Source organism: Camarhynchus parvulus, chromosome 1, assembly GCF_901933205.1.
Source record: "Camarhynchus parvulus chromosome 1, STF_HiC, whole genome shotgun sequence".
In the NCBI taxonomy this organism is placed as follows: Eukaryota; Metazoa; Chordata; class Aves; order Passeriformes; family Thraupidae; genus Camarhynchus; species Camarhynchus parvulus.
In genome coordinates, this window is record NC_044571.1 from 88,847,403 (window position 1) to 88,872,344 (window position 24,942).

A 24,942-nucleotide genomic window follows, 5' to 3' on the forward strand; every position below is an offset into this window, starting at 1 on the left:
ATCACAGCAGTCCACGAGCAATAAAGAGAGCACTAATACAGTAGGTTTATGATACACACATAAAAATGCCACTGGCCTTGAATGACAAAGTCAATATGCTATCTAATGTTATTCCACAGCAACCCCAATCCACCTGCAAGTGTAATGCATTCCCAGCACTGTGCCCAAAGTTCTGCTCAGTGTCAGCCTCTGGTGGGCTGCAACGCTTGCCAAGAAATGACAACTCTGTAAAAGGCAGAGGGAGGTCCTCTGAAGCCAAAGGCTGTTTAGCCTGACATGAATCACAGGAAAAACAATGGAAAACAAGAGTTTAGGGTTGAGGAACAATTAATACAAAACTGTAGGAATGAAACATAATTGCTGCCACCTAGTAACATTTGAAGAATACAGATCTTCCTAAATTCAAGTTGGATTGACAGACATACCCCTTCAGAAGTGAAATAACTGAGCTTTATACTTCATGTAACATGGATCAGGAATTGCCCAACAGATATCAACAGAGGCAGATCATCAGTTCGTGGGGAATTCCTCCAGCCTCAGTAAACCGATTTTGGATCAGTACCATATTTTCAAGGATGTCCAGAGAGAAATCAAAAGCCCAAGCCTAGTAGATTTTATAACAGAGGTGAAGCATAGAGTTTCCTAAGACAAGGACCAGTTTTAGTGCCTGTAACTGGGCTTGATGGGTCAGCTTATGTGGTGTTCTCACCAGCAATCAAGTGACATACACATACAAAAGTGTAGCTCACTATTTCCCAATATGCTCATCAGTACCCTGGCAGCAGCTACAAACCACTGCTGGCAAAATTTGCTGAAAATTCATGGATTAATGTAATGGTAAATAATATTAAAGAAAAAACATTTCCCCTCAGATTGCTTTCAAATATCTGTGTTTAATACAGGGAAATTCAGGCTTGTGCATCAAGGCATGAGGAATTGACACCAGGCACAGAAAGGGTACCACCTGCTGCAAAGGATTATCGGCAACTAAATGTGACCTTTCCATTGTGTCATGGAAGGCTCAGGTACCTTGTGCTCCTACAAATGAGGAGTATGCAAATGTGGGTTTTTTTCACTGTCTGGCTGTGCTGAGTCTGTTGAAGGAATACTGAATACATGCCAAAAAGAGGGATGAGTGAATGGACAAGGTACAGAACTAAAGCAGAAAACACACCTTATGACTAAAAGATCACTCTGTTTAAATTATCAGGGTAAGACTGAGGAATAATTTGATCAATGTGCATAAATATTATACGGAGAAAAATGATGCATACTTTATCTGGACTTTTAAATCTAATAAAGCAAGCCCAAGTAAGGACCAATGAAACTAAAGGTCAGTAAATCCCAACAGGAAATCAGAGATGATCTGTGACAAGAGACGTGGCCTGCCATGGATCATACTAATTAAAAAAAAGGTCTAGCAGTCAGCATGTCTTTGGGGAAAATAAATCTTGTTAAACACAAGTTTGGCTGTCAAACACAGCCTTTCAGAAATGAAATACCTAGGTTTTACATTTGATGTGAAGCAGCCTTTTTCTGGATCAAGATTACTTACTTTCCTGAACATGTCATAAATTTACATAATTAATTATACAAAGGATTTCAAACTGCATGATCATTTGGAAAGTGACTCCGTTTAAACATGTTTTAGGTTTCTGATGAGGTTTTGTGGAGAGAGATGGTCTCTGGACAAAAAAAGGCAATTGTACAGCTACAATTGAAATCTAATAATCAGTGCTGCTAGATGGCATTTTGTGCTATGTGCTTCTGTCCTTAACAGCCATGGCATAAAAAAAAATCAGAGCCACTTAGTCTAGACTTGATGCCACTATTGCTTTGGTTTTCACTTGCAGTAAATACAATATAGAGAAATCTATCTGGTACAATAGCCCAGGTTGCTGTGTACTAAGGGTGAAATATCTATTGGCAGGAGTCCTGACTGAGTAAAGGATGCTTTAATGCTCCTGGAACATCACCATACTGCACAATAACTGTTATGGTGAAGTACCTAACAGATTAAGATAGGGCTCTTTTTATTAATTTAGGTTTAATATTAAATAATATGTAAAAAATTGTCCTATTATTAAAGCTACTCATAGACCCAAAGGCTCAAGTGCTCAGTGTTTTCAAGTAGTATAATTCGTATATGTTGACTTGTGTAAACAAAGTCTGATTGAAATGTGTTTTTCTGGGAGGTGTTTAATGCCATCCCTGCCCAGCTGTGCAGAGAACAACTGTGTAGATGTGTCCCTTTACAGCCCTTTGCTGCCACTTTCTTCAAACAGCCCTTTATGGATCAGTCTCTTCAAAGCCCCAGTGAGGTCTGAAACTGCATCCTGCACAAAGCATTGCTCATACTGCTCTGAAGAACTGTGCTGCTCCCTAGGCCAGGAGAAAGTCATAGCTTTCAACTGTAAATCCTTTCCTGTTTGGATCTATAGGACGAATTCTTTCAATGCTTGGGTAAGCTCTTTGTTAGAATGAGAACCAACAGATTCTGCACTCTAGGTGTCATTTCTTTTAACAGAACCATGGTAATTAATGAAACCTGAGTTCAATGCTTATTTATAATCTATTCAAGAAGAACTATCCATGGAGATAAAAAAAAAAAGATCCCCAAAGTTTCCTATAGACACAGTGAGTTAACTGAACTCATGGAAGTGTTTCAGACATTCAGAGTGGGCAAGCACAGTCATGCGTCCCATCAATGGTCAGCTAGTGTTCCAGGGGATTCAGTTACTGTGTCTGGGCACATGTTCCACTTGGCTACTGGCTTAAATGTGTTTTTTCCATTTCCTTTATCAATGTAAGTCTTGGCCAACAAAGAAATCTCATGTCAAGACTTTGATTTCTTCAGTCTTTCATGTCATTCTTACTACAGACACTGGTAAAAGTCCTTTTAGAGAAAAGTATTGCTTCTGATCCTGTTGTAAGATCACTCTTATAATTCTACAAGGCAAAAGGGTCACTATAAAAAGTAATTTGTTCTCATTCCTCCTAATTTCTGTGTGGAGCAACACCAGTCCTTCATAGTGCATAAAAGTTCACTTTGGGGATAACTAACTGTGACTGGTTAGTAAAGCATTTGTGAAGATAGCTGACTACCCAGAAATAAATGAAATAATAACCTATGCTATGGTTATAATGACTTTGAAGTTAGCTTCAACCCCATCTTGAGGTAAATGGAGATTTTTTATATATCCACCTGTTTCCTCATCCCACTTTGTGAGTGCCTTTAGGAAGCTCTCAAGGTGCTCTTTGTCACCAGCTCCATTTGTGAGTAGTATCAGGAAAGGTCAGTCTTGGAAGAAATTTTACATCCTTTTGTGCAACAAAGACATGCTGTGTCTTTGTAACAGATACTGGTGTCTGAGGTCTTGGTAATTCAAGGGATAATTGTTATCTGAAGCTGTTACAGAGAGACATTGTATGAGCATTTCATGGAGCCTTCCCTAAAATTCCCACCATACACTGAAAAACTGACATTTCTCCAACTGACAGAAGTACTTATTAAATGAGCTTCATAAATATAAAGAAGTTCTTTTCAAATACAGCTTTTGTTGTAAAGCAGCACATAAATGACTGTATTAAAGGTGACTTTTATGAAAAATTCAATATGCTTGGGAGCAGACAAGAATAATGTGGGTTTGGTTATCAGGCAGTGCGTACTACCCCAATTTGGAAGAATCTTAGCCATTCTTTACTTAGTAATTAACAACCATAACTCCTTTGTTGTATTTGCTGCATCCAGTTCATTCACCCTTCTTCTAGCAGCCTTGTCAGGGCAGTCATTTCCCAGCACATTTTCTACTGGCAAGTCCAGTAAAGTCTTTCTCCTTTTAGCTGTAGAGACATCTAAATAATACTCCATCTGTTGTCTGCTTAGTTGATGCTCTCAGCTGATGGGAAGTTGTTATCTTCAAACTGATGAATAAGCAATTGTCTGTTATTGGCCTGGTGGGGAAATAGCTGTGTTTGCTCTGTTGACCCCCATATTTCTGTGTGTGGCTCAAGTAGTGTCCCTCTCAATCCTGCCTCCCACAACAAAGGCACACCTCTTGCCTTCTGTTCACAACAAATAAATCTCCAGTGCATTTGTAATGCAGAGTAGGCAAGGTTTTGCAGTTGCCTCACATTCAACAGCTTCCTCTGTTTTCTTTGTGATTCCCCCCAAATGACTAATTTTCCCACCAGCCATAGCTAATAGCTGTTCTGATACTGTTTAATTCTGTATACCACAAAGCAGCTGGTTTTGAATTGTTCAGATGGGCCTCTAGTTTAATAGACACAAAAATTGATTAGATAAGCCATTAGGCTCAAAGGTCTATGTCATCTAAGGCATTATTTACTTCTTTAAAGCCTTCCACAATCAATTTCCAGCCAGGAAGACACACCTAAATGTAAAGCTGGAGAAGGTGCCAGTCCATTTTTACCTCTTCACAATGAGCATCACCAGCAGTGAAGAAGGAACCCTTGGCTGGGAGGTGCACAAGTGTAACAAAAGAATTTAGATGTTGCTAGGTGAAGCCAATTTGTATTTATTTTGTGGAACAGCATATGGCAACTTTTCACTGAGTCTGAGGTCAGTCAGATTTCCAGGCATAGAATAATACACACAAGCATGTCTCTAACCTGTGAATCATTAGCACAAAACATTTTTCATCCCTTGCACTGTGCTTTGCCTTGGTGCCTAAGAGAGCTCTTGCTTTTCACTCATGCCAAAGTTCAAAGCCTCCAGTGTAACAGCAACCTGCAAATTGTCTGGGAGTTAACCCAAAGAAGCTCTGCTCAGTGACCCTGTGGCTGCACATCTTTGCCTTCTCACATCCTTGGGAGCCTGTCTTCCCCATTTAATCACAATGCTTTTACTGCAAGACAAAGAGAGATCGAGCAGCTGCTCATCAAGAATCCAAATGACTGGGCCGAAACTGAGTGACCTCAGTCCAAAGAAAAGATAGGTCTTTAATCTTCTCACACAAAAATAATATGAAGCAGGAAATATTTGCTCTGATGGACAGATTCCTCATTAGTTTTCTTCCTAATTTTTTGCAGGACCACAGGGTGCTTGTAGCGAGAGAGAGAGACACCAGAGAGGCTCCTGTAAATGCTCAGAGAGGAACTGAAAAAAGAACAGATGGACTTTTTCCTAGAAGTGACGGCAGAAATAGCCTCATGAGCTATTTGACTAAGAAAATGAAGGAACTTGAGGGACTTGAGAAATCTTATCAGGGAAGACACTAAGAAAAAAGGGCTTCAAAACCAGATCATTAAAGCAGTTATGGAGAAACAGGCCAAAAAAGCAGGTAATTTTGACAAAGAAGCAGCATCAGTACAGCAGTTCTCAGTCTGTATCCCACCCCCTGCCATAACTTCCCACTTCCATTCTGTAGCTTATGGGAGAGCCTGTTTTTGGGGTAGGCAAGTCCACAAACCAGAGCAACACACAGAATTAGCTCTACTTGATAGCTCTCATAAAAAGTCACAACCTCCCCAGCAGAAGAGAGTGGTCTTCTGGCAGCCAGAGGTATTGGAAACCTTTATGAGGATTTTTTCTGTTCTACTATTTGCACTTAGTGCTTTTCACAAAATTTTACCTTGCCCTGAAGTGACAGAATTTATACATTTTGTTGAGGATTGCCCTGCACCTTTTTGTTACTTGAACAAAACAGTACCAAAACAAGTAATTGATCTGGTCTTGTTCAATATTGTGCAGGACACAACAATGGCACATGCAGACAATACTGTCTGCCCTTTGCAGCAGGTATCTTGCAAAGGTGCGCACCTCGATTATCTTCTGCCTTACAGCAGTGTAGATTCTTAAAACAAGACAGCTCAGATTGCTCAGAATAAGGGCAGCAGAGGCATCCTAATAAAATCTGTGATTTTCTGCAGAGTTCTGAAGTGCCAGCTGCCCCATTTTCAGATACAGGATTCTGAATTCCCTGGCCAGCTCTGCATGTGGAGTGAGCGGCACGGTTTCATCTGGGCACAGCCTGGAAGCTGTCCTGCCTGCTCACCAGCTCTGCCTGCATCTCTGCATCTCTGCACATGCTGGACAGCCAGACAGCTTGGGCTGGCCAGTCCCATCTCCACTGGGAATGCCCATAGCCAGCTGCAGAGGCACTGGTAAAACAAAAGGAAGAAACACTGGGTTTATGGACAGGATCTGTCACAGATCACTGACCCAGGTGGAGAAAATGAGCAAACGGTTTCTTAAACAAGTAGCTATAAATAAGTAAACGTGAAAGTTGATAGTATTTGATATTTCACCTTAGGACACAAAAATCCTGCTCTCCCCATGCTGAAACACACCTAGACGCTTCTTAAACTGCAGATGGTAAATTCTTAATAGGAGAACCTCACACAGTTTAACCAGCTCACAGTGATTTGTGCTAGGCTGTCCATTTCAAATGAACTGATCACTGAGGTAAAAATCTTGGGTTTATATATGGACCCACACAAACACCCTCCACAAATGATACAGAACACATCCCCCAGAAGATTTGTGTTATAAGTACATAAAATTTGCAATTAGCAAACAACAGTAAAAACTCATATGTGTTAAAAGGATAACGCCATTGAAAGGCAACAAAATTAAATGGTTCATAATTAAATTGTAAAATGTATCATTTTTGCTCCCCAGCCACCAACCCTGCTGGCAAGGGCTGCTCTGGACAGGAGCTCAGGCTAATGGAGGCACAGGTTCCGCAGGTTCACCTTATCTGTACCACACAGCACCTGGCCAGTAATTGCACACACCGTGGGCAGCTGCCCTCCAGTCACAGGTATGGGGGCCTCCGAACAGTGTCCTTGCCCTCTTGGGTCACTTCCCATCAAGAAAAGCCTGACCTGATGGTGAGAAAGGGAGCAGGCAGTGAACACTGGCAGAAGTACCACTGCAAATGAGATTGACTTTAGTAGAAAGATTTTTTTTCTGTGTGGTTCTCAGAAAATTACTCTGGAAATGCTGGAGGCTGCATGTTTGTGAGGTGAACTCATTACTCCCAGGGCTGAGGAAAGCTTCCTGAAGGTAATGAGCTGCAATGCCTGGTATGAAGTAGGTATGCACACAAATTTGGCATTTACCTGCTATTCATGTGATTTTGAAACAAAGTGAAAAAAATGCACAAGTAGGCTTCATATGATGGTGGTGGTTATAAGTGTAGCCCGTTCCTTTGTAGTGCTCCCTGCTCCTGCCCACTGGGGTTATTCTCTACATACTCCTAGCTGATTCCCTCTTCTCAGGCAGGTATGTACACCCAGATGCCTAGATCAGCAGGATGCTTTACATTTTGATGTGTATATCCTTCAGCACCCACCCTTCAGCAACACAGAAGTGAGAGTTCATTCTTCTCAAGCATGGAATCTTCAACAAACACATTCTTTTACTTAGCAATGGCATGAATATCCAGCTTTACTTTCCAAGCTGACAAGGCATAAAGGAATGAATTAAACTACATTTATTCTGGATCATTTTTACTGACAACAGTGAAAGCTACATCTGTCTGCGACTTGCCCATTTCTGCCAGTATTTTCCTAAAAAGCAGAATAGCTTTGAAAGACAGAAACTTTAGAGACAGCCATCAATTGCAGGATTCCTCTAAATCAGGGTCAAACCTTGCACTCATCAGCTCTGAGTAAAGTGGTTTGATAAACCTGTTCAGGCACCTAGAGCAGTGCAAGTTTCCCATAAATGCCAAGACAAAGCCTTTTACTTTGATCTGACCAATGGTTTTGAGTTAACAGAGACTAGACAGGAACCAAACTGCAGTTCCCATATGTGAGTGTGACCTGATATCTGCAATTTGTGGCAAGGGCAGCCTTTGTTTTCGTTAGACTGTCGCAAAGAGAGGAAAACACCAATGAAAATGGGGAGGTGATCCTCCATTTATTCACCTGTGCTGTTCTGATTTCAGGCATGTTTGGGCTCAAGTGTTTTGTGACAATCAGAATGAAGCAGACAGAATTTGCTATATATTTGACATATCATCATCAGTCCATGCTAATTGTGTTAAGAATGCAGTAGATATTAAAACCACAAAGTGATTACCACATTGGGTACCATGATCAAACACATAGTAAGGTAGAGAGTATTCATAAAGGATCAGAAGACAAAATGCAATCCATGTGCCAGTGGGCAGAATGCATTGAATGAATGGGTAAATGGGACTAAGTTATTAATATAATTTCATCAGTTCACAAATACCACGGCCAAATCAAAGCAGCTATCTATTTTCTGCCCAAGAGCCACTCATTATTTTCCTTCATTACTCAATCTTCTTTGGTTTGATCCTATATAAGCTGAAAACTGTGAGGAAAAAAATCCAGCCTGTATGGAAAATTGCTGTGGGATTGCAAAAGATTTAAAGCTTGCCAAAGAAAATGAACTCTAAAAACTGTTTTCCTTGTTTATGTGTTCTCCCCAGGCCCTCTTGTTTATGTAAGGCTCAATATATGATCAAGTTACCTTGCGTCAGCCAGGCTGTGGTAATTGTCTGTGTGTGCACTTTTGGCCCGCAGCAAATGCAAGAAAATGTAACCTCGTTTAAGCCCCTTTCACTGCAGGCCTAGCCCAACTTACCTTACATTCCCTGTGGGTGGGAGCATGCACCTACCTCAGACACAGTCACACACTGCATCCCTGGAGCCTTATGCTCTGTCTGAGACCCAGGATTAGGAGAGGCACCCTAAAGGGCATTTGGGACAGCTTGTCTTTCCTTCTGCAGGTATATTGCACAGGCACACGAACAAAGGGCTTACCTGCCATGCCTCCACCTTCTTTATGTCTGCACAGGACCCGTTGGTGAAGAGTCCCTTCCCAGGGGTACAGGTATAAATATCCTGCAAGGCATGGGCGATGGAATACACTGCCAAGTACACGTTATAGGATATCCGCAAATGTGTGTAGTCCATGTATGGTGTCTCTACGCTGGTGATGTTCTCATCCCCTGTGCACGGAGGTCGGAATGCAGATGTTCCATTTCCAGCTCCCAGACCCTCTTCGTGGCCCTTGTGGAAGGAAGTTGAAGCAGGAGAAGTTTTGGATCCATCAGGGAGATAGCAGTTAAATGTCTCCTCCCAAAACTCCTTGGCAAAGCCGTTGTTGGTGGACTTGGGATGCACCTTCTGCAGGAACTCACGAAAGCCTGGGATCTGTCCTGCCTTCAGCGCAAACCCGATGGTGCTGCCGATGACACGGAAGAACTCCGGCATGGCTATTAGGGAAGAGCTGGCCCAGGCCTCGCTTGCCAGCCAGATCTTGCCAGTGATGTTTCTCCTGACAATCTCTTTGATGAGAGGCTCCAGATCTGGGCCACTGGAAAAAACAACAATCACTCTTGCTGTGGAGTTCTGGATGACCTCTACCACCTGCTGGATCTCCTCTTCATCTGAGTACTGGGATATGAGCTCGCTAAAATCAATGCAGATATCTCTCTCCTCCGCCTCTTCCCGAAACTTTTCAATCCCTGGCCGGCCATAGTCATCATCAGCTGCGATTGTTCCCACCCAGTTCCAGCGAAAGTACTCAATGATGTCTGCCATGGCTGTGGCCTGGTGCTCATCATTGGGGATTGTGCGCAGGAAGGACTTGAACTGGTTCTTATTGCTCAGGAGACGACTGGATGAGGCATAGCTGACCTGTCAGAGCACAGCAAACAAGCAAAACGCACCATAAAGTGAAATGCCTGAAATAAACTGCCTCCATTTGCCTAGCATCACTGTCAGCCTGGGAAGCACATTTTCTTAGCCTGTGTTTGCAGATGATCCTCTCTGAGGGCTCTTCTAGCTGTGCCTGTCCTACAGAGGCACTCATACAGGAGCAGCTGCTCAGACCTGAGAGGCTGGAGCCAGCTTGTGCCCACCTGCAAGGTCAACGATCTGAGGGAGAGAGAATTGGACACTAGACTGGAGGAGTAGCAAAGATTTCTGTCAAATCCAGAAATAAAAAGAATGTGCCATCTAGATAAACGAGGGCAATGCACTGAATTAAGACAAAACACAGGATTTCTCTGTCCTGAACCAGGCATGAGGCAGAAGGATGGTATTGCCATTCCAAAGCTACTCTGTCTTTCTCTCCTTGCCTTTGACATCCATCCCCATCCTTAAATGGGCTCCTTTTGCCTTTTATACACAATCCCTGTCAGCTGACATAAGAAGAATGTGATGTATATAAGCTTCCTTGATCATGCAAAGTGTTATGGTAATGCTACTTTAGCAGTGTTTCCTGATTGCTGGCCAGAATCAGCAAAGAAGCCAGTCCATGTTTCATAAGCCACCATGTTTTATGGTTAAAACTGGATTTTATTTCCTCTTCTAAAGCTATCAAGAAATACTTTATTTTCCTAATCAGAACAAGTGCCACATGCTCTTAAGATAGAATTTGAATTATCTGCAAGTAGGAAGAAAACCTTAAACCCCAGATTATAACTGTTTAAAGATCTGGAGAACTTCTAAAACACATTTTAAGATTGGTATCTGAATTCTTTGGGACTGACTCTCATTTGAAAAAGTCTTCTATAAACAGTTCATTTTGTACAAAGTGGAAATTTACAGAAAACCTTATCTTCTCCTTAAAGTCTGTTATTTAATGTTTCTGCAAGAAGAAAGAAAAGGAGGTTTCACAGTGCAGTTTCAAAGGCTACAGAAGTAAATCCTCCTTTCACAGAACAGAACTCTCCCCTGGACAGGCTCTTGCCCAGGGCTACTCTCACCCTCATCAACCTTTTTTCCAGGAGGTACAGGCAATGTGTCCCACTGCCACGTGTGCTGTAAGGGGACACTGACCTGAGGTACTGAGAAACAGAACAGAACTTGTAACATTTTCAGTGTCTACGTCAACAGAATGAGTAATGAGCCATATATTAATTGTAAAACACACCTCCAACTCTACTGAAATGCAGGGCCTAATAAGCCTGGATTTGCTAATGGCCTTGCTATAAATGGCTGTGACAATTCTACCCAACATCTGCCAGTCTAAAAGCCTGCTTTCAGCTGTCATGCTTCAACCACCCGGCTGAGACTTCGTTCCAGAACTGAACCTCCTGACATCTACCCTTTTCTGCAGCCTCTAGATAAGGGTACTACCTCATGGGACAAATGTCATTCTCTGTTTACAGAGAAAGTCTGAGAACTGCAAACATCTCTTATGTTCAGTTGAACTCACCAACCCTTCTCAGCTGCCCCTGTTCACCTGGTTATGGGATGTGTAAATCAACAATGCCCCATAAGATGTCATCAGGGTGTTTATTACACACCAACTTCCAATGCCACTCTGGGCAATACCCAGATAGCACAGCTTAAACCATTCCTGCCCTGCTCAGAGACCAAACGTCCAGTTTTTCAGACTCCTGCAAAGGAGTCAGACTGATAAGACTCAACAGACAAAATATATTACTGTGCACAGGGCAATCAAGAATCCTTCCTTCTTCATTCGTGGTGCAGATGGGAATTGCAGCCCTGGCTGAAGCAAAGATACATTTCTCAGGACAGACTGAGAGCACATTCTGACACAATCTTGTTATAAAGGCTCTTGTGAGCTATGGCGCCTCTATTAATTTTGGAAGAGGGATTGCAAGTGTTAGGCTATACAAGGTAACAAGTAAATGGATGAGGCCAAGCACTTTTTCCAAAGCTGACTTTAGTGTAGAAAAGTAAAATCAAGAGCAACAATATTAAGCCAGCCCTGTACTTTACTTAACATCTTGGCAGAGCAACAAGCCTCTTAAACAAAAGGCTGGGGCCATGGATGCTGGCAGTGGCTCCAGAAGAGTCAGAATGCTTACAGTTACTGTTGCATTCACAAACTAAACTGCTCTGAAGGACTCCAGTCCTCCTAAGCTAGGCTGGTGTTGGCCAAATGTTGGTATGGCTGCTCAGTAGCCTTTATATTTGGGGACTGCAAAGTGCTAGCAAGACACATTTCTATCATAACAATGACACCCACCCTCCTCCCGCCCCCCATTTTATTGTTTTTCTCCTATAAATTCTATTGAAAATGGCAAAGATTAAGCAATCTCTGCTTAACCTCTGCAGAGTAGAGGAGCAGGCCACTTCTGTAACCTAAGCAAGAGAGGTGGAAACATACCTGAGGTATGTAAAAGAGTCCCAGCAGATTGGCCACAGCAGTGGAGATGCCAGAGCCAGTTGCTCCCACGACTGCAATGGTGGAAGGGATATGTTCTGAGCAGTTACAGAATTCATCCAGGTTCAAGGAGTCTATCTTGTTCTGGGCCACAAAACTCAGTGTGGCCTCCAGGGCTTTCGAGACTGTATTGCAAGTGTCAAATATCCTGTATCCCAGGGTCATGTTGGGAAGGAGAGTTGGGCTACTGTTTATTTCTTCTATGGCAAAGATCATAGCCTGGAGCCAGCGGAAGCCTCGGAAATTATACCTGGGGGAGCAAAAATAAAAACAAAATAGAGTGAGAAGGAGGAAAAAAGAGCAGAGGCGACCAGGAATGAGGCAAAGACAGAGAAAAATTCCAGATACAAAAAGCAAAAGCAACTTATGTGATTTCTTGCACTCTACTAAATTTGGAAAGTTTTGCTTTTGTATCTACTACAGAAGAGGTGTGGTTTTGCTACAAGGTTTAGTTCTGGCTCTCAACTTTTCAGTTTGGAAGCTCACTCCAGAGGTAAACTTTTCTAAGTTCCCTAAAACCTGGGAAAGTTAAAAGACAGCATGTGTGGAGTGATGACTCTGGCCTGTCCCTTGTGCTCAGGACCCTCAACCTGATCTCACGACCCCTGAGGAAATGGATGTTGCGATCCTCTGACTGAAAGCTACACCTACCAGGTTTGCTTCCAGGCTCCTCTGACATGTTTCTGAATGCAGATGGCAGTGTCTGCTAAGCCTGTACTGATGCTGCCTGGGACTTAGGCTCGGGGATACTCCCGGAGTGTGTCAGCTCCTCCTGGCTTTGGGCAGGCAGAGCAGGCTGAGCCACAGCACTGGCATGCTGCTGGATGCAGAGGTGTCTGGGAGCTCTGCTCAGGGAAACTTGGCCTCACATGGCACCCTTCAGTTTGTCAGAGAGAGCACGTCAGACTGTTCGTACCAGAGATCAGAGACAGGCTATAAATATAGGTCCTAGTGCAAACTGTTAACTTGTTAATTAGATACTTCAGTGCCTTTGCTCAAGGAGTAACTTTTCTCATTATTATGGCTCTCTCACACAATTTGCTTTAGACACAATCTCAGAAGATGCCCTCAGAGCTGGTCTGAGAATCTGAAACTGTTTTTTGAAGCCTCCTCTCTTCTCTAAGATGGAGAAGCTGAGTTTTCTGATTATCTTGCATGTAGCTAAGTCAGAGCTGCAGATTGGTGGCAACTGTCCTGCGAGAGCTGGGAGTCCCTGTTTATGGCATCAGTAGCCTGGCAGTGGAAGAAGCTGAAACACAATGATTGCTTATGCACGAAGGAGAGAAACTTCTTGCGTGGAAAGCAGCAGCAAGAAAGTACCTTTGATACATATTATTCTGAAGTTTTACTGTGTTTGCCCTGTAAAGTTGCCCTGGCTACCAGCTGTGTGCCTGTGAGGCTGTTTTAGGGCAATGCAGCTGGAATGGCAGAATCTTTCATCAGCTGACGCCTGCCCTTCCTGGGAGTGCCCTGTGAGTCAGGATAGCAGCTAGTTTGCAGTTTTGTGCTAAGGTGCAGGTGAAAACAGGGAAGAGTCAATGCTGTTATGCTTGAGATACACCGGAAAAGTGACGGGCCCCAGAACTGGAAAAGCCTGGGGAACAGCCTGGCCAAGAATAGATCCTATATGAAATGGTAAATTGTAGGTTTCACATGAGTTATATTTTGAAGTACTTAGACAAATGTTTCTATTACTAAGGTAAAGATTCCTAAAAATAAGCTTAATGAAATCACAACCTTTCAATCTCTGAGGTATATGACCTAAACATTTTTAATGGCTGGATTAAATTAATTGCTTCCAAAGTTGATGTTAGCTATGTCTGACTTTTTCAAAGCTGAATGAACAAAGCCACATTACTTCCATTCCAGGAGTTTTATCTGATTCATCTGGGGTCAGAATTTCTAATGATATCACATCTAAGGTTTATCTTTAAGTCTTAAAAACTTCATTTATTCAACTTGACTTCACCTCTCCAGACATCTTTGGCCAAATTCCAAATGAGGTTCAGCTCTGAGGTTATGCCTCAAAGCCCAGACAGCAGAATTTCAGTACAGATCTCTTCAGGTCAAAAAGTTTGAGTCCTAGTTATAACTTATTACCAAAGGGACAGTTAGCTTTATTAAGATTAGTCTTTAGAAGCATGGGAGTGTGGGTTACTGATAGAAGTAATTTGGTCATTTAGAATATTTTTTGCTCTAGTTCCAAGCCATTAAGGAATGAGATGCAACAAGAGAGCTCTGGAATAAAAGGGCAAGGCTCAGAGGGATTGAGCCAGTGAGTGCTGTGTACAGGAAGAGACGTGTTGGGCACACCATGTTGCTTCACGTGGTCAGTAATGCACACTGGGATAAATGGAAACAAGCAAAGGTTTTGTGACACCTCTTTTTCAAAAGCTGCATGTGTTTACAGATATTTTTAATATGTGTAGGATTTGAAGCAAGGAGCCGTATTCAGGCTCCTCATGTAAAAGAGAAAAATCGGATCGCATCTTCTATATTTAAAGAGAAGGCTACTGAGAACCTGGGAAGTTCAAAGTACCACTACACTACTGGGAAAAGCTTCACACATTTGAGTGAAGCAAAATTAAATAGCAAATTTAAAGCCTGCTCGCTTTAAATTATACAGGCGAAGTATGACAGAAAATTATTTTACTTGCTTGAAGGAATTTGGCTTTATTTTTTAAAATGCCACAAGGTGGTATCTTCTGATGGTATCTTTGAAAGCAGTGAACTGGATCATCTTACCCTTCACTTCAAAGAAATATTTGGCATTTAATTCAGTAAATACAGACTAAGGCCCACGATACACAGTTGATTTTATTTTCCTTTTTGACATATGCTCCTGATTAGTGTATATTTACAGTATAAGGCCTCTAGTTCAGGTACTTGCATTTGGAATGACTTTATTTTTGGAGGGAAATGAGAGTAGGGCTGTTTTCTGGAAGCTAGAATCCAAAATATCTTTGAAATACTTTCAATAATTTATCTTAAACTAACCTAGGCAAGAGACCTGCTGTTCTCTTCACTTGCACCTCTGCTGACAGCAGCATCAGCAGCTCAGGAGGAGAGGATCAGATGGGATGAAGACAGCACTCTTCAGTCTGTCTTCTCTAACACCTGATAGATCTTCAGACAAGCTGTCATTTTGTCACCTGAGACAGCGTTGTATTGGTGCCATAACACAGATATGGTCAGACAAAGGCAGCGCTGCCAAACTGCTCTAAATAAAGCAAGATCCTTCCAATTTCTGTGAATGGATATTTTGTAGACAATTTCTCTCCCACTGCACTGTAAGATCCCAGCAAGGGGCTGCAGATAGGTTCCTCTTTGCTTGGTGTGTACATGAGGGATTGCTAAGAGCAGCCTTTGAACCCGGCAGTAGGTCCCACTGATGCAGCTGACCTCCTGTGCCGTGCCGCTGCTGTGATTAATATCATCAGTCACTGGAATGCTCTGCCAACCATGCAGCAATTTGACTGGTAATTTCCATGAAGAAACTGTGCAGTATTTACTATCAAAAGCAAGGTTTAATTAGATTTCCAGAATATCTAAATAGCTGCTGGTATTTTCTTGATGGAAAAGAAGCAGCCTCCAAAGCTCATTTTCTGCCATATCACTTTACAGGTATGTTCACATAGTATTGCATTTTGTGAGATGTGGTGCTATGAAAAGTGGCCATTAAGCTCTAAATGAGAATTTAATGTAAATAATTCAGAGCTCACAGGTGTAGAGGGGGATTTTTATTTACACTCCATCCTCATATTTTCCCCTCTGATACTTGTTCTCCCACCTCTCACAGTATTCAACCCACTGATCTTTCACTTCCCAAGGAGAACCACAAACTGGGAGAGAGAAATTGGAAAAAATACCTTGCTGTGACTGTCACCTCTGCAGAGGACAGCTGTGCAGCAGACCAGTTTGCTAGAAACTAAACACATCTGTCAAATGGTGCTCAGGGTGGCTTAGATGTCCCAGCCAACCTTTCCAAGCAAGGCAATGCAAATGAAGGGGCACAAGCTGTCTGCATGGTTTAAGCTCCCCATAGCTCCATCCCCTGTTTGTTTGTGTGGTTTGGTTTTAACAGCTCTTACTGTCTGGATCCAGCAGGGAATTGGTCCTGATCCTTGCTAGTCTCCATAAAGAAATAATTCACAGCCTCATGTGTATTCATGACCTTCATTTATCACACTTGCAAGGTACTAAGCAATGGAATATGAAGCAAAAAAAGGAGAAAGTGATGTGAAAGCTCTGAATAAAGCTTTCACTTACCCCCCCATAACTGACAGGTACTTATACTCAGAAATGGTGGCAAAGCCTGCACATACCTTTCGATCACACTAGCACTCCTCTCTCTTTAGTGGTTGCATGCACATACTAATTTCTCTGTCCTCTCTAGATTTCCAGTACATTAATTACATGTTATTGCTGCTACTGTTATTTCTAAGCTATGAAAGGGGGAGACCTCCAGCCATTTGTTCCTGCAGTCATAGGTATAATGAGTTGCTTACCACTCTTACAATCAAGGACTGTGGGTGAGGGGAATTATGCAGAACAAAGAAAATCAGAAATTAAAAAATTACAATTCAGAAGGTGAATGGAAGAGAGAGCAAGTGATATAATTACATCTTAGGGAAGAGAAATTCCAAATATCTTGTTGTACATTCAGGTCTGCAATGGGATTAGCAAATACGTCTGCAAGGGCTAGAATTAAAATTCTGTTCTCTCAGATGGACAGAGAAGCTCAGTGAGCCACAGAGTCCTGGAGCCATGCTCTGTGAAGTCCTGCACTATGACGTGGGGACAATGTCTCGCCACAGTTTCACAGCTTGAAATCTTTGTGTCACAGTGTGGGACCTTAGCCAGACTGATGATCAGAATACAAGAAAACTGCTAATCTCCCTGAAATCAAGAAGGGGCAGAAAAATCAGGTTATGAATAGGCCTATGGGGGTGCTGACAGCAAATGGAATGGGGGTCAGGGCTTGCTGGTGCTGCGCTCTGTCTCTGCCTCCCCTGCACACATCAGATATGCATCAGCAAATGTTATAAGGCAAGTTGCTGCAGCAGCACCTGAGGCATACAAAGACAGGAGGTGTATTCATATCAAATGCAGGATCCTTGTCTGCTGAAACAACAAACAGGAAACAAAACTGCTCTTGCTTTGTGTATTCCTATCTGACATTTAATGCGGCACAATCATGGGTATGTTTTCACTTTGGACTCTACAGTTCAGTGTTTAGAGCACAAGGATGCCTTTTCAGTAGCAACGGCACAAAAAGAATGGGGAACCGATTGTTACTGTTCCCTTTTCCTTTTACTGCTGAGTTATGTACACAGTTTCTAAATAATGAGCCAGCTATGCACAGTAGGTTCAGGCCAGTATGTTTGCTGAGCTGGAGAGAAAGATGCTGAGTCACAAGAGCATGCAGAACATAAAACTGAGAAAGTGGAGAGAAAACTGTCCTATCCTTTTTGAGAAGCCCCAGTTGTCCTATCCATTGGGAAGCCCAGTTTGGGAGCATGGGTATGGGCACTCAACACAGCTAAATGTCCAAACAGCAGCAATCAGCTTGAACAGTCCTCAGAATAGAGGAAAACCACATTATCTAAAGTTGTTTGATTCTGAACTCTAAAATAGACGACCCAAAGGTTTCAGTGGGACCCTTAGGTCTTGTTGTGGAGCTTTTCACATGGTCTGATGACTTGCTGAGAGCATGAGGAGAGACAGAGGATGCTCATTATCCTGGAGTGACCTGGGTCTAATTTTCTTATGTGATATGAGACACATTTTTCTACATAAAAGATTAAAAACTGTATGCAGCCATCTGAAAAGGGGGCACATTTTTCTACATAAAAGATTAAAAACTGTATGCAGGCATCTGAAAAGTTTTATATTATTATATAATATTATAATATAATATTATATTATAATAATATAATATAATATTATATTATTATGTTATATAATAATATAAAACTTATTAACCTCAGCTTTGAAACAATACACCAGTGCTGGAGAAGGCTCAGAGAAGGGCAACAAGGAGAGGTAAAGGTATGGGACAGATTCAGCACCTTTGGTTTGACCATGTACAGTCACCTTTGTGCTTCCCTATGGATTTCTATCTAATTTGCTAATCTGCGGATTTCCCACCCTACAGAAGTTTTTGACGCTACAAGATCGGGGGGACTTACTTTGTGAAGAAACTAGAACCTGTATTTTTTTTTCCTGCCCCCAAAAATACAAGTTTGATAATTCCAGACCAGTCAGTTGCCTGGGACCTAGGAAACTCACATGTGATAATGTAAGATTTTAGCAAAACACTTGAGGAACGTATTGAACTCCTAGAGTCAGCATGCACAATCCTGCCACAGGCTAATGCCTGATCACAGGGTCCAAAACAAAAAATGGCTACCATGGTTGTGTTGAGAGATTTCTGTACAACTTGAGCAGGAAGGATTTTCTGACTTCAGTACTGCTTAAAATAGAAAATCCTTTCAGAAAAAATATCTGCTCTCAATTTTACGTGTACCAATAACAAGGAATACACACAAACATTCCCATGTATTTATTACTTCCATCATTAAAACCCAATAACCAATCTCAAAAAGTCTTATTAATCCAACCTCTTTTGAATTCAGCATTTCCTGCAAATGGACATTTTCTGGTAAAGATGTATGCAATAAAGCAACTTCCAGTTATTTCTGGTCCAATCATCCCCTTGTTCCTTTTGTGGTTTCGACTACCTCTGCAGCTAATCTCTGACCTTCATTCTTTCTCCAACTGCATTATACTATCAACTCACAATTTATCCAACTCCCTGAAGGATATGTGCCACAAATGCCTGCCTCTGCAGACATCTTTTTTTTCTCTTTTGCACCTACATCTTCTTGGTGCAAGGGTAAAAAGAACAGGATTTTATCCAGGCAAATTTCAGCTGGAGGATACCTTTTAGCAGATTGAAAGCCACCCAGAAGGATCTCCCATTGTGTCCTTAAAACAGCTAGTCTGGCTTTTCAGGATTTGCCTGTTGTTGGCAGTGCTACCTCATTAACATGCCTTTTGGCAACCACACACTTGTAGTACTTGTGGCAGAACATTTTCCAGACATCTCTTCCAATAATGTGACCATGTCAAGACAGCCACTGAGGCTGACCCAGAGTCGATAGAAGTGAAAGCTGTTTAGTTTGCAAATACGTGCATTGTCCTGCCTGCCAGCTGGAGCAGGAGAAGAAGAAAATAGAGCTGAAAACATCCATTGCTTTCCAGCATTCCATTTTTAATATAATGCATTTGAGAGAGGAAAAAAATGCTGAAAAGCTGGCAGAGATTCTTGCTCCATGAAATAGACATTGCACATACATTTAGTTCACGACTTTCCTGTGCACACACAGAAGAAGCCAAAATAATCCCTGATTATTGACACCTGTGTGTGCTCCTTGTGACAGGTTCTGGGGATGATCTCATAACCTAGATGGATGTATCTTGCTCAGGGTCCCAGTGGGAAACCACACCTGAAATCTGTGAGTGTAACAGGAATGCTCTTGGCCATCCCTCATTGCCATTTGCAACAAAACTGTACTAGATCCTCAGCCTAGGATGAGAGGTCCAAATAATTCCAGATACACAGTTGTCCACACATGGTAAGAGAAGTCCCATAACAATGAAATGTTTTGTCATGCATTGTCATGACAGAAATCCACATGAATTTCTAATATTTTGTTTATATGATGTTCCAGTTGCAATCAGTTTCTGTCACACTTTCCACTTGTTCTGTGTATTATATGCAGGCTTGTAATGTTAAAAATTCCTCACATTTCATCATGCCTACACTTCCATAGTAAGAGAAATTGTTTTCACGTGCATTTCTCACTCCAAGGTTAACTCCCAAACACTTAAGACAAAACATAGATGTGTTGTTTACACAAAAGAGAAGAACTCTGGGTGAGGGAGGCCTGCTCTAAAGTTTAGGACTTTTACAAAGTCCTGAACTTTTACAAAATCCTAAAGAGACATTTATGTGTCATTCACTGGGATTTTTCAAAAGCCCTGACCTATCTCACTTTAGCATTTTCACTTGTTTAGGCAACTTAACAGTTTTTAAAGTCTTAGAAAATGACAGGCAGAACTGGACAAAAAATTGATTTCTAAACTATTTGGCCATGAATTACTTTCATCAAATGAACTAAACAGCACTATTGGTAATTTTCTGTCCTGCTAGGGAAGCTAATTTTCAGATGCTATTCAAATGTTCCCTGTGAATGGCCAGATAGATCAGTCTATTAATGTTTTGGCAGCTTCAGGTAGTACAAAGATTGCCCTCTTTCAGTGTCCAAATAGTATTTATGTTACTGTTTAAAATACACACTTGTTTTTTCCATTATTTACATCATACCTTCCAATTGCAAGCATCAGATTACAGACCATATTTACACAATATAAAGTCAAGAAATGTGAAGACTTTTTTTCCCCACCAAAACTATTTATTTTCCTTTTTACCAGCTTACCTTATACACTCCACTGATTCTGGCCTTGATTTTAGATCTTGGTCTTTAGCAGCCACTCCAAAATGAATGGGGAACAATCCTCCAAGAATAATGTCTCCCTTCTTCTGTGCCCGTTGGTTTGGCCCATAGGCAGCAGTGCTCCAGGTAAACAGCAAAAGAATCAAGCAGCAGCTATATGAAGTCATTGTTCCTCTTTTCACCAGGGGGTTATCGGGTGCAAAATTGGAAAAGATGATGTAAGAAAGCAGATGTCAAAGCTTTTCCTTTCCTTAACACAGCACAGAGAGGATTTGGGACACATGTTGGCAGGGAGATAAGCAACAAGGTGGGAGCCACAGTGCTGGTGTTTCTCCCTCTGTCTTCTCCATTGCAAAAAACCAATTCAGCTTCCCTTCTTCCTTCATACCTGAAGCATTATGGAGAGCCCATCTCTGAGAACTGTAAGAGAAAGATTTGAAAAGTGATTCCAGCTATACACCAGGACCCCTCATGGCCATGATGCTTCTGCTTTGTCAAGCCAAGCCCTCAATACGCCCCTGAAGCTGCCCCCCACTCAACAACCCACCTGGGACCCATCATAACCTTGGCAAAGTCATCCAGGCACCCTGGTGACACAGCCACACCTCCTCAAACAATGTCAGATGCCTGATTCTCTGCTACATACCTAAGGTGGGTGGCTTAATCTTACTATGGTTCTGTGTGGCTCTGGTCATAGCAGATGCTGTAAAACCTGTGATCTGATTGGTGTCTGTGAACAGAGCTCATTGTGAAACCTGGGTGGGCAAGTGGGGAATAAGGAAGCATCAAACACTGTAAGAATCAAGCCTTTCTCTTAAGCAAATGACCATAATGATCTTTTGGTGTTGGTCCATCATTCTCCTCATCTCCTATCCATTGATCATTCTTAACCCTCTGTCTTTGAACTTATCCTTGATAAAAATAAAACAAGCTCTTTCAGGCTCAGAAGGAGTTCTTTAGCATTGAAAGAGAGAACTCCAGGGAAGCATTTGAAACCAAGATACTTCTCCATAATGAGTCATGAAGGCTTGAAAGGTTCGGCCATTGAAAGCTTAGCTATAGCAGCCTTTGAAGCCTGTTTCCTGGGGATGAAAAATTCTGCAGCTTCTCCATGCTCAATACATTTTCCCTGCAGCATGTCTACAGGCTTCCCAAATGAAGAACTAACTTAATTATGGCATATGAAAATGGCTATGGCTACAGGAGAGGAGATAGCCCAGAAAATTCACAATGAACAGCTCTTCAGCCTATTTGAAACAGGTCTAAAAGCTGGTAGTAAGAATCTGAAATTAGTGAAATTTAGAGTAGAAGGAAGGCATACATTGCTAATCCTGAAGACAATTAATTTCTGAAGCAAGTCATCAAGAGTTTTTAAGTGCTGAGAACCTTTTTATGAGGCTGACTTATTATCACTAAATGCAGCTATATGGATTTGATCTTCACCTAGGTCAAATAAAGAGCTATGCAGGGAAAAATTGTGATCCTGAGGCTTCTTCTGGCAGCCAGTCTGGATGATCCTGCATGCTGTATGACCACCAAGCATGTGGAATTATTTCATACATTTTCATTACAATGAAGGTTTGGATGCAGCAGTCAATGAGAGAGGAGAGACAAAGCTCCTGCTGTTCTCGTGCCTCTGTGGTCACTGCACTTAGCTGGGCAGACACTACAATTCTCTGTGGCAGGTCCACTCTAAACTGTTCTTTGGCCCTGGCTTGAACAAGTGCATTTTTATTGGCAAGGGCAATCAAATCTTTGGCTAGATATCAAGATATGTCTAGGTATTGGCAAGTGGCCCTTTGACAGCTGGATGATAGAATTTTAACCAGAACCAGGATTAGGAAGGGACAGAGCAATGCAACGAGTGAGTGTCATGAAGTGTTTGGGTTTTGATCTTTTCTCGCAGATGGATGGTGTTTTGTCTTCTTCAGTGCCCAACAGAATAAAGAACAAAACGCTTTTCCATAATTCAGTTAGAGAAATGTCATTTTCCTCCCATCACCTGTGGTTTTGGGAAAGATACAAACACTGGTGAAGTGCTGATACGGTGCCCTGAGGTGAGGACCAGCACAGGCAGGGCCAGCACTTAGAGGTGAGAGGTTTGAAACAGGGCAAGCAATTTCTGAAGGGACACTGCAAAGACATGGGATGGTCTGACTAATGCTCTTTAGCTCAGCTCATTCCCTCCCCCAGCTGCCTGTGGGATGGCAGGGAGCTGGGGGACTGCATGCTCTGACAGCTGCAGGGATGGCATCCCTGGTGTCTGGGCAAGGAACCATGTGTGGGACTCAGCCAAGGTGGGATGAGGTCAGTGACTTCTCCATCTGCACTGGGAACACCACAGCCTGCTGATTTACTACTCAGTTTTTCTGCTTTTACTTTAATAAGGCTTTCTTTTGCCTTTGGGGTTATTGGCTTATGAAAAAGGAAATTGTTTCCATCAGCAGCAGACAGACAATATAATTTTGTTTGCTGGGCTGCTGTGTTTGGGGGGGTCTTGGGCTGATGCTACTGAATATTTAAGAACTCTTCACCACAAGACAGTACATGGCTGAAGTATGAAATGTAGAAAAAGTAAATTCACATTCTTATTTCTCTTTTCTCACAGTAGACAAAGTCAAAGCATCCAAACTGGCAAAATACAGCAAATTTTAAAACAGCATTTACAGCAGTTAGTAGTCCCAGTTGTCATTCAAGAGCATGACAATGGAATAGACAATGAAAACAAAATCATTCATTCATGGTATAGGGCATTAGTTGGTATCTCTCTGAGTAATTTGGAACTAGCAGTTCTCAGAGACAGGACACAGAACTGAAGTAACATCAGAGGTGATGTCTGGGAACAAGATGGGCTGTGTATACATGAAGCACACCCCTGAGGCAGAAAACTGAAGGATAAATGTCCAAAGATGCACTGGCACAGAAAAAGAAAACAAAGTGTATGCTCAGCTCCTCATAAATCTCAGTGTCCAAATTTACAATTCTCCATACCAAAATTTCAGCTATAGCTGGAAACCCAAACTCATTTAATGGGAGACAGAGGACTCACAGCTGCTTTCAAGTGCCCTGCACACCTGAAGATGAGAATATTTGAAGGTACCGATTTCCCGATGAACGGCTGTGATCTTGTTGCCAGTGCCCCAGATAATATCCTCAAGTATCAGCTTCTGTTGTGGCAAATTTTCCTTCAGTTCTCTTTTCTTTTATTAGATTAAGATTATGAGACTCTTCCTTATTAAAGAAGGCATTACACAGCTAATGATTGAATTACCTGCTGATGTATGTTTCCAGACATAAAACTCAGCATACTACAAGTGGAAATTGTACTACTAATAGAACAAATTACTGTGGTCCTGTAGTTTCAGCTAATAAATAAAAAAAAGATTAAATTAACAAGCAACTGAATTAAGATGGAATCCATTGATATTTTTTTCCTTTGCAAATGTTTTTACATGCAGAGCATTATATGAGCTCTTCAATGCAGAACACCTTTTCTCTGTACATATATTCAGCCAATAAAATTCCATAAGACTACTTTTGCAAGAAAATATAAAAACTAAATAGTAATTTTATCTTTTTTCCTTTTTTTTTTTTTTTTGACATGGCCTGATTTTTAATCCCCCTTCTCTTTTAAAAATAATCCTTAATAGTTTTTTCACTCTGTGTCATTAACTATCAGACATTTTGATTCTGAACTGTCTTGGAAGAGAGTTTCTAAGCTTCCATGGAGGAATTTGAACTGGTTCCAGGGACAGGATGAGCTACCAGGCAACTATTGCCATGGCAGGAGCAGTAGCTGAGGTTGGGAGGGAAGGTAGCCAGGTACAGCTGTGGGTACTTGGAAAGCTTGCAGCAATCAGTACCATTTTTCCAGTTAAATGAAAGTTTTAGTTGTCAGACTAAATCAGACAGAAAAGCCAGAAATCAAATCTTTGGTTTTTTTGGGTGAAAGGAAGCTGAATGGCACACTCATGGCATGCATTACTGATGAAGAAATTATTAATCAAACAGTAACTAACCACAACTCTCAACAGCAGCTGCTCAGGTACATCGAAGAGCTCGCATGGGAAGGATCTCAAGGGACCTCCATGAAGCTGCCCCTTAGCCCAAGAAGGGCTCAGCAGTAGTAGTGCAGTTCCTGGCATATTTTCTCTAAGACCTTGTCAGGAAGAAAACCAATCAGACACTCACGGCAGCCTACTTCAACGCTTCTCTGCTGTTACCAAAGAAAATGTTTTCTCACATCTAATTTCAGTGGTTTTTGTTACAACTTATGCC

At 41.8% G+C, this 24,942-nt stretch overlaps 1 protein-coding gene across 1 annotated transcript in view; it reads right to left on the reverse strand.

The window, feature by feature from the left end:
- Positions 1 to 20,831, reverse strand: part of CASR (calcium sensing receptor) — a 38,293-nt gene extending 17,462 nt beyond the window's left edge. Inside the window, exons 1-3 of the mRNA XM_030953808.1 lie at positions 20,647 to 20,831; positions 12,086 to 12,392; positions 8,761 to 9,639 (exon numbers count right to left, since the gene is read on the reverse strand). Of these exons, the coding sequence (XP_030809668.1) occupies positions 8,761 to 9,639; positions 12,086 to 12,392; positions 20,647 to 20,831 (1,371 nt within the window). The remainder of the gene's footprint in view (positions 1 to 8,760; positions 9,640 to 12,085; positions 12,393 to 20,646) is intronic.
- Positions 20,832 to 24,942: the final 4,111 nt, after the last annotated feature.